The 15,273-nt window shown below is 42.6% G+C and overlaps 1 protein-coding gene across 1 annotated transcript in view; it reads left to right on the forward strand.

Moving 5' to 3' along the window:
• The window catches only part of med14 (mediator complex subunit 14), a 62,981-nt gene extending 55,399 nt beyond the window's left edge, over nt 1-7,582 (forward strand). Inside the window, exons 29-31 of the mRNA XM_073045539.1 lie at nt 734-859; nt 3,501-3,690; nt 6,874-7,582. Of these exons, the coding sequence (XP_072901640.1) occupies nt 734-859; nt 3,501-3,690; nt 6,874-6,947 (390 nt within the window). The 3' untranslated portion in view covers nt 6,948-7,582. The remainder of the gene's footprint in view (nt 1-733; nt 860-3,500; nt 3,691-6,873) is intronic.
• Nucleotides 7,583-15,273: the final 7,691 nt, after the last annotated feature.

Here is a 15,273-nt window from a genome sequence, read left to right on the forward strand (position 1 = left end):
GAGATTCTAATACAAGCACAAAATTCTGTGAATACTCTTATTTTTCTTTGACTTACTATAATCTTCATTCAACATAAGATTTTATAACCTATATTGCCTGGAATGATTGGAGGTTTGAAACTGAATATTAAGACTGTGGATATGTACTTGAAATCTTTCTTGCCCTGCTTGAAATTCTTTATTGCTATTTGTGCTCCAGTTTAATATTTATGAAAAACACTTCTTCTAAAATAGATAACCTTCATTAAATGTCAGAAGTGATTTTAATTAATACATTTATTTATTACCCAGTTTTATCACTATTTGCAACCTTGCTTGTTAACATTAAGTTAGAAACGCAAACTGAAGTGGATAAAGTGGCGTGCAATTTGATAGTTCTTAAAACTGTACAATTCGTATAAGCACATTTTAAAATGAGACATGACAACATTAATAAAGTTAAATATGTGTTTCTTTGCTGTGCATTCTTTGTCTTACAGAATTTTGTATCTGCTGAATTAGCTTGACAATATTGCAAAATAATTAGTTTGTTAGTCTGTTTATAGAAGATTACTAGAAATATCAATTTTGGAAGATATTGAACATGCTATGATTGCACATTATACTGACAAAAACCTTAAATAAGTACTGAAAAGTAGTTATTTTCTTCAAATGGAAGAATACACTGAAAAATATGTACATACCATCTCTTCAGTTGAGATTTTAATAAATAATGTTCTGTTTTGTTATTAAGTTTCCTGATCAAGGCAACCAGCTAAGATGGAATGTGCAGTTCTGTTTGACAATTCCTCCCAGTGCTCCTCCCATTGCTCCCCCCGGGACTCCTGCAGTGGTGCTGAAAACCAAGATGCTGTTCTTTGTAAGTAAGGCACCTTTACTCTTAATTCTTTATGGATTTACAATTGCTCTCTAAAGTCATGCAAATGTAATTCCATAAGTGTAAAAATAATGGATTTGGTGATATAATAGCAAAAATATCAAAATGCAAGGTCCTGTATATTCAAAAATGGTAATGGTATTGTTAATAGAAAGAGCTTTACTTCATGATGAGTAAGTACATTAATGACTAAGCAAACCGATCAATGATGGATGTTATCCAGCACTTTAAAAATGTATTCAGCCCCCACAACTATTTTCACATTTTACTGTCTCATTTTCTAAATTTAAAATATATTGAAGTAGGATTTTTCGAGCTAATCTACAAAACATTGTGCATTTCAAATGAAAAGAGAAATTCCAAAACCTGTCAACAATTTACTAAAAATTTAAAAAAACAAAATTGTGATGCTGAAAAAGTATTTGTCCCCTTTGTAATTACTATGCTAACTTTCCTCAGGTGCAATATTGTATATTTCCTTATCAACTCACCCAATTTGTTGATGTAGAAAATACCCCCTCTCTCTGTAAAGTCCAACAGTATGGTAGATTTTCAACAGACCAAACCAAAATGAAGACAAAAGAGCATTAAAGGCAAATCAGGGAAACGATAATAGAGAAGCATAAATCTGGGGAAGGGACCATCTCAAAGGCACTGAACATACTTTGGAGCTCAGTGCAGTCCATCATGCTGCCTAGGTCAGGCCACCCCTCTAAACTTAGTCACTGGAAAAGAGTGGCACTTGTAAGAGGGGCTACTGTAACAGAAACTCTGAGTGAGCTGCCCCATTTAGAAGATAGTCTATGCATTTATTCTTTCTACCAATGTGCATGTTACTTCCCTATGCTATATTTCATCTGCCGTTTCTTTGCCCATTCTTCCAATCTGTCTAAGTCCTTCTACAGACACCCTGCTTCCTCAACACTACCTGCCCCTCCACTAATCTTTGTATTGTCTGCAAACTTGGGCACAAAGCCATAATCCAAATCACTGATGTAAAACCTGAAAAGAAGCGGTCCCAATATCAACCTCTACGGAACACCATTAGTCACCGGCAACTAGCCCTTTCTCCCTTTAAATCTGAGAGGGTGCTGCCCTCATCCAGGTAAGTAGATTTTTCAGTCACGCTCCCAACCTTTTGCCCTATAGATGCTAGGAAAACCTTGGTTTCCCAGAAGGTGAATAACTTGCCATTGGATATCCTAACTTCTGACCAGCACTTGTAAACGTGAGGCTGGTCCAGTTGAGTTTCTGATCAATGGTTATCTTCAGGACTGAAGGCATGGAACTTGTTAATAGCAATTATCTTTGAATTTCAAAGGTAGGTGATTCGACTCTTGTATAAGGCGGCCATTGTCTATCATGAAGTTGTTTCTCCTTGTTGGCCTGTCCATGAATGCTCTCCAGGTGTTGTTGCACAGACGCTGATAATTTTGTTGAGTTGCAAATGGTATTAAACGTTGTGTACTCTTTAGTGAACACCCCTATTTCTGCCCTTGTGATGGAAGGAGTGCCCTTGATGAACTAGCTGAAGATAGTTGGGTCCAAGATTAATTTGGTCCAGAGGAATTCCTGCAGTGAGGGTCTAGGATGATTGACCTCCATTAGCCACATCTAACTAACATTGTGGTGGTATGACTCCAAATATTGAAGCATTTTTCCCTTGATGTCTGTTGACCAGTTTTTGCCAGGACTCCTGAATACGACATTCAATCAAGTGCTACCTTGATAGCAGTCATTCTTGCATCAAATGTCTGGACCAAGTCAGAAATGGATTGCTTCTGGTGTTTCCAAAAATGGACATGGGAAGCAGGCTTTCATTGTGCAAATGTCACTTGATTTCACTGTCAGTGACACTTACTTTGCTGATTAATGAAAGTGACTAATTGGACAGTTACAACCATATTGGATATGTTTTGATTTTTGTGAAATGGTTCATCAGTAATAACTGAGCAATTTGCAGATAATACCAATGATGTAAATGTACTGGAATATATTGGCTAATAAGAAAAATCTTACAAGCTTGCAGCTACCCAGTTTTGAGATTAAAAATCTGTGTTAAGTATAAAATATTAACAAAAAGTGCTCAGTACATCAAGCAGTATCTATGGAAATAAAGACAATTCATATTTTGGATTAACTCCCCCCCCATATCAGAACCATCAGTTTGTGTCTCCCCCATTTAGCAGCTTTGTAATCTCATACCACTTGAAGGATTTCTTTGCTGACAGGACTATCCATTGATTGCCTTTATCACTTCTGTTGTGAGCATTATATAAATGCTAATATGAATTACACATTAATTCCTATTCACTTGGAGTTCACTGTAGTGTGCAGTTTTCAGCATAGCAAAGTTCTTGTATAACTAATGTGGAAGCATCTGTTGATAGTTACAATCTTGACTTTTGTTCAGATTTGTATATTACCTCCAACTTAATAGTTAACCATATCATCTGAACATAGCCACAAAGACCTAATAAAAAAAGGTTCAGTATCAATTTGGAACTAGGAACAGATGAAAAATTGTAGTTGATGTGGTTACTCAATGTTAGTTTTTATTTTGACATCATTGTTTTTCCTTTAATAATTTCCCTCTTTTCCCTTCACCACTATCTCCCAATAGCTACAGCTCACACAACGATTAACAGTTCCTCAGGAACCAATCAGCATTATTGTGCCAATTGTCTATGATATGGCAACATGCTCAACACAGCAAGCTGATATTCCAAGACCTCACAATACATCTGGAGCAGCTGCTTCGCTGGTTAGCAACATTTTGAGGAGGTTTTCAGAGGTGCATCAGCCACCACAGGGTAAGCCAAATAAACAGCCCTCCTGTAAATCGTTCTCTTTTAATAATTTTCAAAATGCAGGAACCTAGTATTTAATATTACTCAACCGTTTATTGAATGCATTAAATGACTGAACAGTTACTAAAGAAATAATCTTTTTTAAAATTTATGACAACATATAGCTTATTGGTCACATCTGTCCCATTGGATACAGGTGTCCCTTGCTTTACGAATGTTCGCTTTATGCCACTTCGCTTTTACAGAAGACCTACATTAGTAACCTGTTTTCGCATTACAAAGAGGATTTTCGCTTTTATGAAAATTTTTCCCATATAAATTAATGGTTCTTCACTTTACGCCATTTCAGCTTAAGAAAGTCTTCAAAGGAACGCTCTACCTTTGTAAAGGGGGACACACCTGTACTTCTTTCTTGTTCTCAGTGGAGCTTTAACATAGCCATAAGGGCTATATAGTTGCTGCACTTGTCTCCTGTACAAGTTGTATAATTGCCTTGTTACGTACCCTGTAACTGGGTCACTTACCAGCAAAGATAGAGAGGTCCGTTGAAGTCTGATGGTACTATTTTTAACAGTATTTATTGATAAAATACACAAAAATAATATCAATGCAAACATACAGATAATATACGTTGTCAATACTAAATCTAAAAGCGCGGGTATAATAATAATCAATAAGAAATAGCTCTATCATTGTCTAGGGGATAATGTATTGTCCGATGGAAATATAAAAGTCACTTTAGTTCAGTCAAGCTGTAGGCTGCAGCCTTTTTGGTTGGAGAGAAAGACGAAGGTTTAACTTGCCCATTCCTTTTATGATGTCAATCCTTTGAGAGTCGTTGGGGGACTGATTTCCCCTTCGAGGTTAGCTAAAGCCGTGCTTCTGTGGCAAGACCCACCAATTCCAAGGCAAATGGAAAAGGACGCATGTGGGCTGGTTCCACTGGCTTTCGCTGTTACAGGAGTTCTAGCATTTCTTCTGGTGCGTCTGAGGGGTGTTACCCCAGACCTCACTTTTATTCCCACTCACGGGGTCTCAGGTGTCAATCAGGTTGGGATGATGTAACCCATCAAACCAGCCCACTCTGGTTGTCCCCTGAGGGGTTTCAATGAATAGAACAGTACCAAGTACACAATCCTTCTCCAAAAGACAATAGCAGTAATCAGTGGTTCCGTTCCGCTTTTGTTAGGAGGAGACATTCCACCTTAGCTGTGCCTCTCTCTCATTAATTTTCATGAGCTGTTTATCAATAACAACTGCCCTGGCAGAGTCCCTTTTGTCTCTCTTATTTCCTTGATAACAGCGTCGAAATAGTAGCAATTTGTGATTCTCTAAAAGGGGGGGGGGGGCATTGGCGATTTTGTATCCTTCTGCCCATCAGAGTTGTTCATCATTCGTAACAAGAGTAATGCATACAAAATGCTGAAGGAACTCACCAGGTCAGGCAGCATCTATGAAAAGGAATAAACAGTCAACATTTCAGACCAAGACTCCTTATCATTGATTGGCTTTTCATCTCCAAGCCCAGTTACTGTTCCATTGGTTCATCCATCTGATGCAGCTTTTCCCCAGGTGGTACTTTGAGTACTGAAATGACTTTATTTTACCCACAAGTGTTTTGTATCTTCTTGGTCAATAATCACATGCTCTATATTCAAGTCTCTATTTTGCCATTCAAGGCAGTCATTCAGTAAGTGATTTCCTTTCCATCAGCCAGAGGCTGCCTTGTCATTTGAGGGCTGTTTGTTGCTCATTTTGAGATACTTTGGGATGTCTGAGCCAAGTATGGACCTAGAATGAGAAGCCATGCTCGGTGCTCAAATATTTATTAATGGCTTTATCTGCCTACCAATTGCTAAAATTCTCAGGTTAAGATATAATCTGTAGGGGGAACTATTGACAATGGCTTGGCCAGAGACCTTGGAAGCATTGTGATGTGCATGCTGATCACTGTTGCATATAAAGGAAAGAGAGTGGGATTCAGATTAGTTGGGTTGGAAGGAATGTAACCATTTGGCGAGAGGAGCCCAGGAAAGAATGATTAAAATATTTGCAATACAATGACTTTATTAAGGTAAATAATTTTTAAATACAAATCACAGCTTATATTGTTTTAATTTAATAATTTACAGACAGACATACTTTATTGATCCCAAGGGAAATTGGGTTTCGTTACAGCCGCGCCAACCAAGAATAGTGTAGAAATATAGCAATATAAAACCATAAATAATAATATGTTAATCATGCCAAGTGGAAATAAGTCCAGGACCAGCCTATTGGCTCAGGGTGTCTGACACTCCGAGGGAGGAGTTGTAAAGTTTGATGGCCACAGGCAGGAATGACTTCCTATGACGCTCAGTGTTACATCTCGGTGGAATGAGTCTCTGGCTGAATGTACTCCTGTGCCTAACCAGTACATTATGGAGTGGATGGGAGTCATTGTCCAAGATGGCATGCAACTTGGACAGCATCCTCTTTTCAGACACCACTGTCAGAGAGTCCAGTTCCACCCCCACAACATCACTGACCTTACAAATGAGTTTGTTGATTCTGTTGGTGTCTGCTACCCTCAGCCTGCTGCCCCAGCACACAACAGCAAACATGATAGCACTGGCCACCACAGCCTCGTAGAACATCCTCAGCATCATCCGGCAGATGTTAAGGGACCTCAGTCTCCTCAGGAAATAGAGATGGCTCTGACTGTCTCTGTTTGCTCTGGTTGAATCAAACACCTAGACTGAGGCTCTTGTAGTGATATTTTTAAAAAAACCTGTGAAATCATTTTGAGATGCAATAGCTTAGCCTCTTGACTTTAATGAATGGTTTAAACAATTCCCTTTTGTCACTATGCAATCTGTTTGAGGTAGAAGGACAGCCACCCATCTCTAAACAAGTACAACATTCAAAAGGCAGGTGAAATTGGGAAACATGCCAGATGAGCAGAAACAGTCTGTATTTGGTCTTTGCCCTATTAATTAATTTTATTGGGACATGCACTTCTTGTTTCTTAGAATGTATATTGAGAATTTTTCTTGGCTTTGCTCATGATTTATTAACTATAGACAGTGTTCTGTTGAGCTACTTTCAATAGATTATCAAAAAACTATTGTTAACAATCTTATTGGACTTGTTCACTTGCCTCATTCCTTTGCACATTATCTAATGTTAGTAACATTACTTTTGCAGGTGAGTGCACAATCTATGCAGCCGTGAGGGAATTAATGGCAAACTTAGCAATGCCCCCTGTGAGTCGACAGTGATGGCCCAGAATCTGGTTTCGTAGTTTTGTGGAGAAGATTTTATGCAACATAGGTGGACAGTTTGTGATGCAAAACAAAATTAAGGATTCTTCGTATTGTGCTCTAATGCAAGTTAGAGCATGATTTATTCTTCAGGGATTCACTTCTTCCAACAAAAGATACATCAGTTTGTATACCTGCTGTTATATAGTGTATTTTATAAACTACATTTCAAGAAAAATATAAAATCTGGAAAGATTCCTGTTTGAGTTAGAATTAACTATAGTTGTAATATTAACAAGGAAAGGATTAGGTTATGATGATGCCCAAAGATATGTTTTTTTTAAAAGAGAGAACACAATGTGTCAGTTTTCATATGTCCTGCCGTGGCATCTGGATTTCCATCTGTCCTCATACTTTTTTGTTATATTGATGGTTGTTGTAATGTAAAATGTGAAACTTTAATGGAGCTGTATTTTATTATGACTGCTTTAAATCTTTACAGAAAATGTGGGTCCTTTGATATTGACTCAGAAACAATATTTAATAAACAAGTAAATCAAACAATCATTCCTTGTAATATCCTATTAGATTTAACAATAGTGTAAAATGACAGAATTTGGTTTGCATTACACTATTTTTCCTTATTCTCCTCATTATCTGACTTGTCTAATTTTTTTGAAGCTTTCTGCTGCCTTTTAATTTCAACAACCTTATGACAGAAATTAACTTCAAAACAGTTACCTAGAGTAATATTATTCTTAAGGTACCAATAATGTTTTGCATTTCATCATATTTTGTTTAATAATGAATTTTAAATAACTAATTGATATACTTTAACTATGTTTTGTATTGTCTCTCATGTATAACTTTGAATGAACATTATTCATTTAAATACACATCCCTACTTATCATTACCTCTGCCACACTTGGAGACTGGGGTATGTACAAGTGAAAATGTGAAGATCTGGCACAGTAGAGACTCAGGCAAACAAAAAAGCAGATAAACATGAAGCAATTATCAGGAGCAGAGGCTGACACCAAGAACCAATCTGTCTCTTAACAACCCCAAATTCCCAGACAATATCAGCATATCTATTAATGTGACTTTTATGTATTAGACAAAATGAGAATTAAAGTTACTATGTAAAACGTTAAAATCACTATTAGATAGAGAGACTGCAAAATGCTTAACAGTAAAATAAGGTGCTATAGCTCTAATTCATGCTGATCTTCATTGAAAATGCAGTATTCCAAAGTATCTTGGGCAGAAAAAGTGGAAGATGGCAGTTACAAGTTTGGTATTGCACTTAAAGTGAAAATGGAGATGGGTCTTGTATATGTTTCCCGCTGTCAGTCATTAATCTAGTATAGCAAGTTCAAATAAGTCCATGTAAATCTTTGGAACTGGTGAAGGAAGGTGTGAATATGTGGATATTTCCTGTGCTCTCAATAAAATGTGGCAAAAAAAAGTGCAGTGCACCAAAGCACCAGGGCATCACTGGGATAGCTGATCATCAAGAAAGATGTGTTAGAATGGGTGTATGTTTGATTTTGGGATTTAGTTGAAAGTGGTAGAGGATGTATCAAATGCAGTGGAAACAATTATGGTTTTGGATGGGTGGAGTGGTAATGATGGGAGAAGGGTAGCAATATGAGAAATTGGATGATTCTTGTCTGCCCAGTAGAAGGGAATCCTCAGATGCAAAAAAAAAATTCATCATTTTTTGTGGAGCGTAAAGAAAGTAGGCATGTGCAAGGGTTCAATTAGTTCATTTCTTTATGGATACCAATATCAACAAGTCATTCCTCACTTAGAAAATGGTTTCATTGCATCTTGCCGTCCTCATAATTGTTTCTAAATTTTGCTCACATGAACAAAGAAAATCTGCTTCATAGGAATTTCTCCAGTAAATTTTGTGGAACTTGAACACTAATTTATTCTGTTCTAAAACTTCTTAGTTTTCCATTTTTTTGTACAATACTTCTACATACTAATCTAGATGACAAATATCCTATGATTAATTTGCTATTTCCCTGCAATCTATAACTGATAATTTTATAACTTGCACAGGTTCTTACATTTTACGTATATTCCAACAGTGCTTCAAACATTTCATGAACACTCACATACTTTGGACTGACTTGAGGCAATATGAAACAAAGATTTGCATTTGTAGTGTTGTACCTCTGTCATCAGGAGTGGCTGACATAAGCAAAAGCAGTGTAATTAAAGTAGCAACACACACAAAATGCTGGTGGAACACAGCAGGCCAGGCAGCATCTATAAGGAGAAGCACTGTCGACGTTTCGGGCCGAGACCCTTCGTCCTGAATTCTCCTGAAACGTCAACACTGCTTCTCCTTATAGATGCTGCCTGGCCTGCTGTGTTCCACCAGCATTTTGTGTGTGTTGTTTGAATTTCCAGCATCTGCAGATTTCGTGTTTGGTAATTAAAGTAGGATGGAATTGGTGAGGAGGAGGTAAATAAGCAATCAGAATATGGTTTACCAGTATAACTAAGACTATTTTTGCCACATGGAAATAAGAAGAATGCACAGCCTATCTTTCAGCAGTGAGAGTAGAATTTTAAATAAAGAATATCTTTATTTACTTAAACTAGATGATTTATTTTTCATCCAGAACTCCCATTATCTAACACCTTGCTCTCGCAACTGCTCAGCTAACTGCTTAGAAATGTGGCCATGAAAGCAAGTCAAGAGAGAAAAAAAATCATACTTCCTGTAATTTAAGCAAACAATTAAACAACTTTAATTTCAACACTACTCTGCCAAATCAATGCCTAAAGAATTATAAGAATGAATAGCCCTTTTAAATGCAAAGAATCAGAATCCTAATCCTCATACACATCTATGTAAATCTGTACCTAGGGTTTCTTGTAACTGACAAGATCCATTCAAAAGGAGTAAAAGAATACAGGGGCCCAAAGGGAAAGAGATAATTGGGTGGGAAAAGGCTTGGGTAACTAGGAATACCAATTTAGACACGTGCTATTTATCCTATGTAAAAGAAACAATGGAGGAGGCTCGTCAAACGCTCAAAATACTTAAGGAGGCTGGAAAATAACATGTTGGCAGACTAGCAGCCTGAATTACTTGTTTAATAAAAGGATTGCTATGATTGGCTTGGTTCTGTAAAAGTCAGACCTCCTACATGGTATGCAGTTGAGATTTGTTTTCTGAGCATGAGAAATTTTGGTAAGGAACTAGGCAAGTTTCTTTCATCTTTATTACCTAAATATAATTATTGTTTCATCCTATTTATTACTCAGCTGAGTTAGCAAGCAATCTATATTATTCATTAATTGAAGTTGGATGATTCAGTGAGTGTTATTTGGGTCACTCAGCTGGAGTCTACAGCTGAAGTAGCTTCAGTTTAGATTTTCAGAGTGGTGACTGAAGGTTGTGGACTTTGTAATAGTAGTAGGCCTCTGTTAGTTTTGATAGACCATGGATTTGCACCTTGGGCTTGTGCAAGGTTTTTTTTTATGGAAGACCGGCAGTTGCCCAAGCTGCAAATCTCCCCTCTCCACACCACCAATGTTGTCCAAGGGAAGGGCATTAGGACCCATACAGCTTGGCACCACTGTTGTCGCAGAGCAATGTGTGGTTAAGTGCCTTGCTCAAGAACTAGCGACCTTCAGATAACTAGACGAATGCCTTGGCCACGCGCCAACACTGACTTTTTAAGTAGCAGTTATAAGAGAGGTGATCACACTACAGCTTACTCAACAAAGTTAGTGGGAAAACTCCCGGGCAGGCTATTATAAGTCTAGGGATTGTCTGAGTTCTCGCTAACAGACTTACCCTTTGGTTAGAAGTGAGATAATGATTCTCCATGCAGCCAGAACTAGTAGTGTAACACCAAAAGTGGTACAGTTCTAAGGAGGGGAGGAACAAGAGTGATGGAGTAATATTGCTAGGGAATTTGATTGTTAGTGGGACTACTATTTCTGTGGTCATATATTATGTTTCAGTATCCGGGATGGGATTTTATTATTTGTTTATTTATTGAGATACAACGCCGAATAGACTCTTCAAGCTATGCAGCCCAGCAATCTCCCAATTTAATCCTAGCCTAATCACGGAACAATTTACAATGACCAATTAACCTAGTGACCAATATGTCTTTGGACCATGGGAGGAACGTGGACCACCTGGTGGAACCCCACTCGGTCACAGGGAGAATGTACAGTACAAGCTCAATTGCAGAGGTATCCTAAACAGAGTAGATGAAGAACTACTGTGACCACAATGGTGTAAAAGACACAAGGAGAAAGTGGAGGAAGGTCTTGCAAGCAGAGCCTGAGAATTACATAGAACAATACAGGTCCTTTAGCCCATGATATTATGTTGACATATAAAACCTACTCCATGACCAATTTACCCCCTTCCCTCCTTCACAGCCCACTACTCTCCATTTTTATAACACAGTAAAAATGGGAAGAGTTTAAAAAAGACCTCTAAAGTACTAATCTCAAGATTACTCCCTGTGCTGTACACTAACAAATGTGGGAAAAGAAGGATAGAGCAAATGGAAAGGTGCGCAGGAAAGAGGGCTTCAGAGGACTTTGAGACGGTTTCTGGGGCAGGTAGGCTGTGCAACCCAATCAACAGTTACACTATAACAGGACTGTGACCAATCTTTTGCAGGTGAGTATCCTTAGTGATTTTTGAGAGGACTTAAAATCTGGAGGATCAGAACCCAAGAGGAGAATAAGTAGAGAAAGAAGCAAAGCTGCAAGTGGAAGTAAAATAAATGAGTAGTGGAAGCAGGCAAGCTGTGAATAGGGTCAGAGCATGGAAAAACACTAAATGGCCACATTTGAAAGCATTGTAGCGATGTGCTACGCGCAGCGCTGAAATCACGACACGGAGTCGGTAAACTGCAACCACGGAATCAGTTTATTTCACAAACACAGTCTTGCTTAAAAGCCTGTCTCCCCCCACTCGAAACTTGGAGAGGTACGTAACTGAAACTCCCTGAGGCTATGTATCTTTGTCTCTGGCTCTGGCTAATTGTCAGCCGGTTCGAGTGTGCTAGTAATTGGGTCGCCACATAACCCCCCCCCCAGAACCGGCGGTACACCCCCCAATGACCACAGTCTGGGCCGGGCCCTGTTTGGGAGGTCGGCCTCTGCGCCGCGGTGCCGGAAACTCGACCGGTTGCGCCAAGTCCACGTGGGCCGGTTTGAGTCGGTCCACCGTGAAAACCTCCTCTCTCCCCCCAACGTCCAGCACGAACGTGGACCCGTCGTTTCTGATCACCGTAAACGGCCCCTCGTAGGGCCGTTGCAGCGGTGGCCGATGCCCGCCCCGGCGTACAAACACAAACTTACAGTTCTGCAGATCTTTGGGTACGCAGGTCGGGTGCTGCCCATGCTGCGAAGTGGGTATGGGGGCCAGGTTACCAAGTCTCTTGCGTAGTCTGCCCAGGACCGCTGCGGGTTCTTCCTCTCGCCCCCTTGGGGCTGGTATGAACTCCCCAGGAACGACCAGGGGCGCGCCGTACACCAACTCGGCCGACGAAGCGTGCAGATCGTCTTTGGGCGCCGTGCGGACGCCGAGCAGGACCCAGGGAAGCTCGTCCGCCCAGTTAGCTCCTCGCAGGCGGGCCATGAGAGCCGACTTCAGGTCCCGGTCGAAAGCACTGTACTTGAGCTCGGGTGGCCGCAGGTGTTTGCTGAAAAACGCCAGGGGTTGCCAGCGGCCCGCGATGAGCTGCTCCAGTACCCCACCGACTGCCGTGTTAGAGGCGTCCACCGTGAGGGCGGTAGGGACGTCCATTCTGGGGTGCACTAGCATCGTGGCATTCGCCAAGGCATCCTTCGTTTGAATGAAAGCGGCGGCGGACACCTCGTCCCAGGTAATGTCCTTGCCCGGACCGGACAGCAAGGTGAACAGGGGGCGCATGATCCGGGCAGCTGAAGGGAGGAAGCGGTGGTAGAAATTGACCATACCTACGAATTCCTGCAGGCCTTTGACCGTGGTGGGTCGGGGGAAATGACGGACCGCATCCACCTTAGCGGGCAGAGGGGTTGCCCCGTCTTTAGTAATCCTGTGGCCCAGGAAGTCAATGGTGTCGAGCCCGAACTGGCATTTGGCCAGGTTGATCGTTAGACCATAGTCACTCAGCTGGGCAAAGAGCTGTCGGAGGTGGGACAGATGCTCCTGACGACTGCTGCTGGCTATGAGGATGTCGTCCAAATAGATGAATGCGAAGTCCAGGTCGCGTCCCACCGCGTCCATCAACCGCTGGAACGTCTGTGCGGCATTCTTCAGGCCGAACGGCATGCGGAGGAACTCGAAAAGGCCGAACGGGGTGATGAGAGCCGTTTTGGGGATGTCGTCTGGATGCATCGGGATTTGATGGTATCCGTGGATTAGGTCCACCTTGGAGAAGATCTGCGCGCCGTGCAGGTTGGCTGCAAAGTCCTGAATGTGCAGCACAGGGTAGCGGTCCGGTGTTGTAGCCTCGTTCAGCCTGCGGTAGTCGCCGCACGGTCTCCAGCCCCCTGTCGCCTTGGGCACCATGTGCAGGGGAGAGGCCCATGGGCTGTCAGACCGCCGTATGATCCCCAATTCCTCCATCCGTGTAAACTCCTCCTTCGCCAGTCGGAGCTTGTCCGGGGGAAGCCGCCGAGCGCGGGCATGGAGGGGTGGTCCCTGGGTCAGGATGTGGTGCTGTACACCGTGTCGGGGCATGGCTGCCGTGAACTGTGGTGCCAGAACCGATGGGAAATCCGCCAGGACCCTGGTGAAGTCGTTGCCGGACAGCGTGATGGAGCCGAGGTGAGGGGCCGGCAACTGGGCTGCACCCAGGGGGAATGTCTGAAAGGTCTCGGCGTGAACCAGTCTCTTCCTGGGCAGGTCGACCAGTAGGCTGTGAGCCCGCAAGAAATCCGCACCCAGAAGCGGTTGGGCTACGGCGGCCAGTGTGAAGTCCCACGTAAACTTGCTGGAGTCGAGCCGTAGCTACACCGGACGGGTGCCATAAGTCCTTATTGTGCTGCCGTTCGCGGCCCGCAGGGGGGGACCCGGCGCCCTGCTGCGGGTGTCGTAACTCGTCGGAGGTAAGACGCTGATCTCGGCACCGGTGTCGACCAAAAACCGGCGTCCCGACTGTTTGTCCCAGACATACAGGAGGCTATCCCGAAGGCCAGCCGTCGTAGCCATCAGCGACGGCTGGCCCTGGCGTTTCCCGTGGAATTGGCAGGGCGGGCGACAGCGGCGGGCATCTGCGCCCCACCGCTGGTGGTAGAAACACCAGTGTTCGTTGGGCTCCACAACCCGGCCTCTGGGTTTAGCGGGCTCTGCGGCCGGGCCTGGACTGGTTTGCTGCTGGGAGCGTGGCCGGGTGATCTGTGCGATGGGCGCCCCACTCACCTTCTTGGCGTTCCACAGCGCGTCCGCCCGGGCTGCCACCTTCCGGGGGTCGCTGAAATCCGCGTCGGACAGCAGCAGGCGTATGTCCTCGGGCAGCTGCTCCAGGAATGCCTGCTCAAACATGAGGCAGGGCGTGTGTCCGTCGGCCAGAGACAACATCTCATTCATCAAAGCCGATGGAGGCCTGTCTCCCAAGCCATCCAGGTGCAGTAAGCGGGCAGCTCGCTCGCGGCGGGAGAGCCCGAAAGTCCTTATGAGCAGGGCTTTGAATTCCGTGTACTTGCCGTCTGCCGGGGGAGACTGTACGAACTCTGCGACCTGGGCCGCTGTGTCCTGGTCGAGGGAGCTCACCACGTAGTAGTAACAGGTGTCCTCTGAGGTTATTTGCCGAACATGGAATTGGGCTTCTGCTTGCTGAAACCATAGGTGAGGTTGTAGCGTCCAGAAGCTTGGCAGCTTCAAGGAAACCGCGTTAACAAACGCAGCGTCTGCCATCTCCGGTCCAAAAAAACGGTTGGACCGTCGGGGTCACCAATGTAGCGATGTGCTACGCGCAGCGCTGAAATCACGACACGGAGTCGGTAAACTACAACCACGGAATCAGTTTATTTCACAAACACAGTCTTGCTTAAAAGCCTGTCTCCCCCCACTCGAAACTTGGAGAGGCACGTAACTGAAACTCCCTGAGGCTATGTATCTTTGTCTCTGGCTCTGGCTAATTGTCAGCCGGTTCGAGTGTGCTAGTAATTGGGTCGCCACAGCATTATATCTAAATGCAAACTTGATGAAATAAAAGTATGTTATGGAATTATGAAAAAGCTGAGAACTAAATATTGTAAGCTATTTAATGTTTGGGAAGGACAGGCAAAAAGGTTGAGAAACTGAGTAGCACTGTAACAGTACCCTATCTAAGAAGACATCAATATGATAGTTGGAAAGAT

This window comes from Hemitrygon akajei, chromosome 5, assembly GCF_048418815.1.
Source record: "Hemitrygon akajei chromosome 5, sHemAka1.3, whole genome shotgun sequence".
Classification (NCBI taxonomy): domain Eukaryota; kingdom Metazoa; phylum Chordata; class Chondrichthyes; order Myliobatiformes; family Dasyatidae; genus Hemitrygon; species Hemitrygon akajei.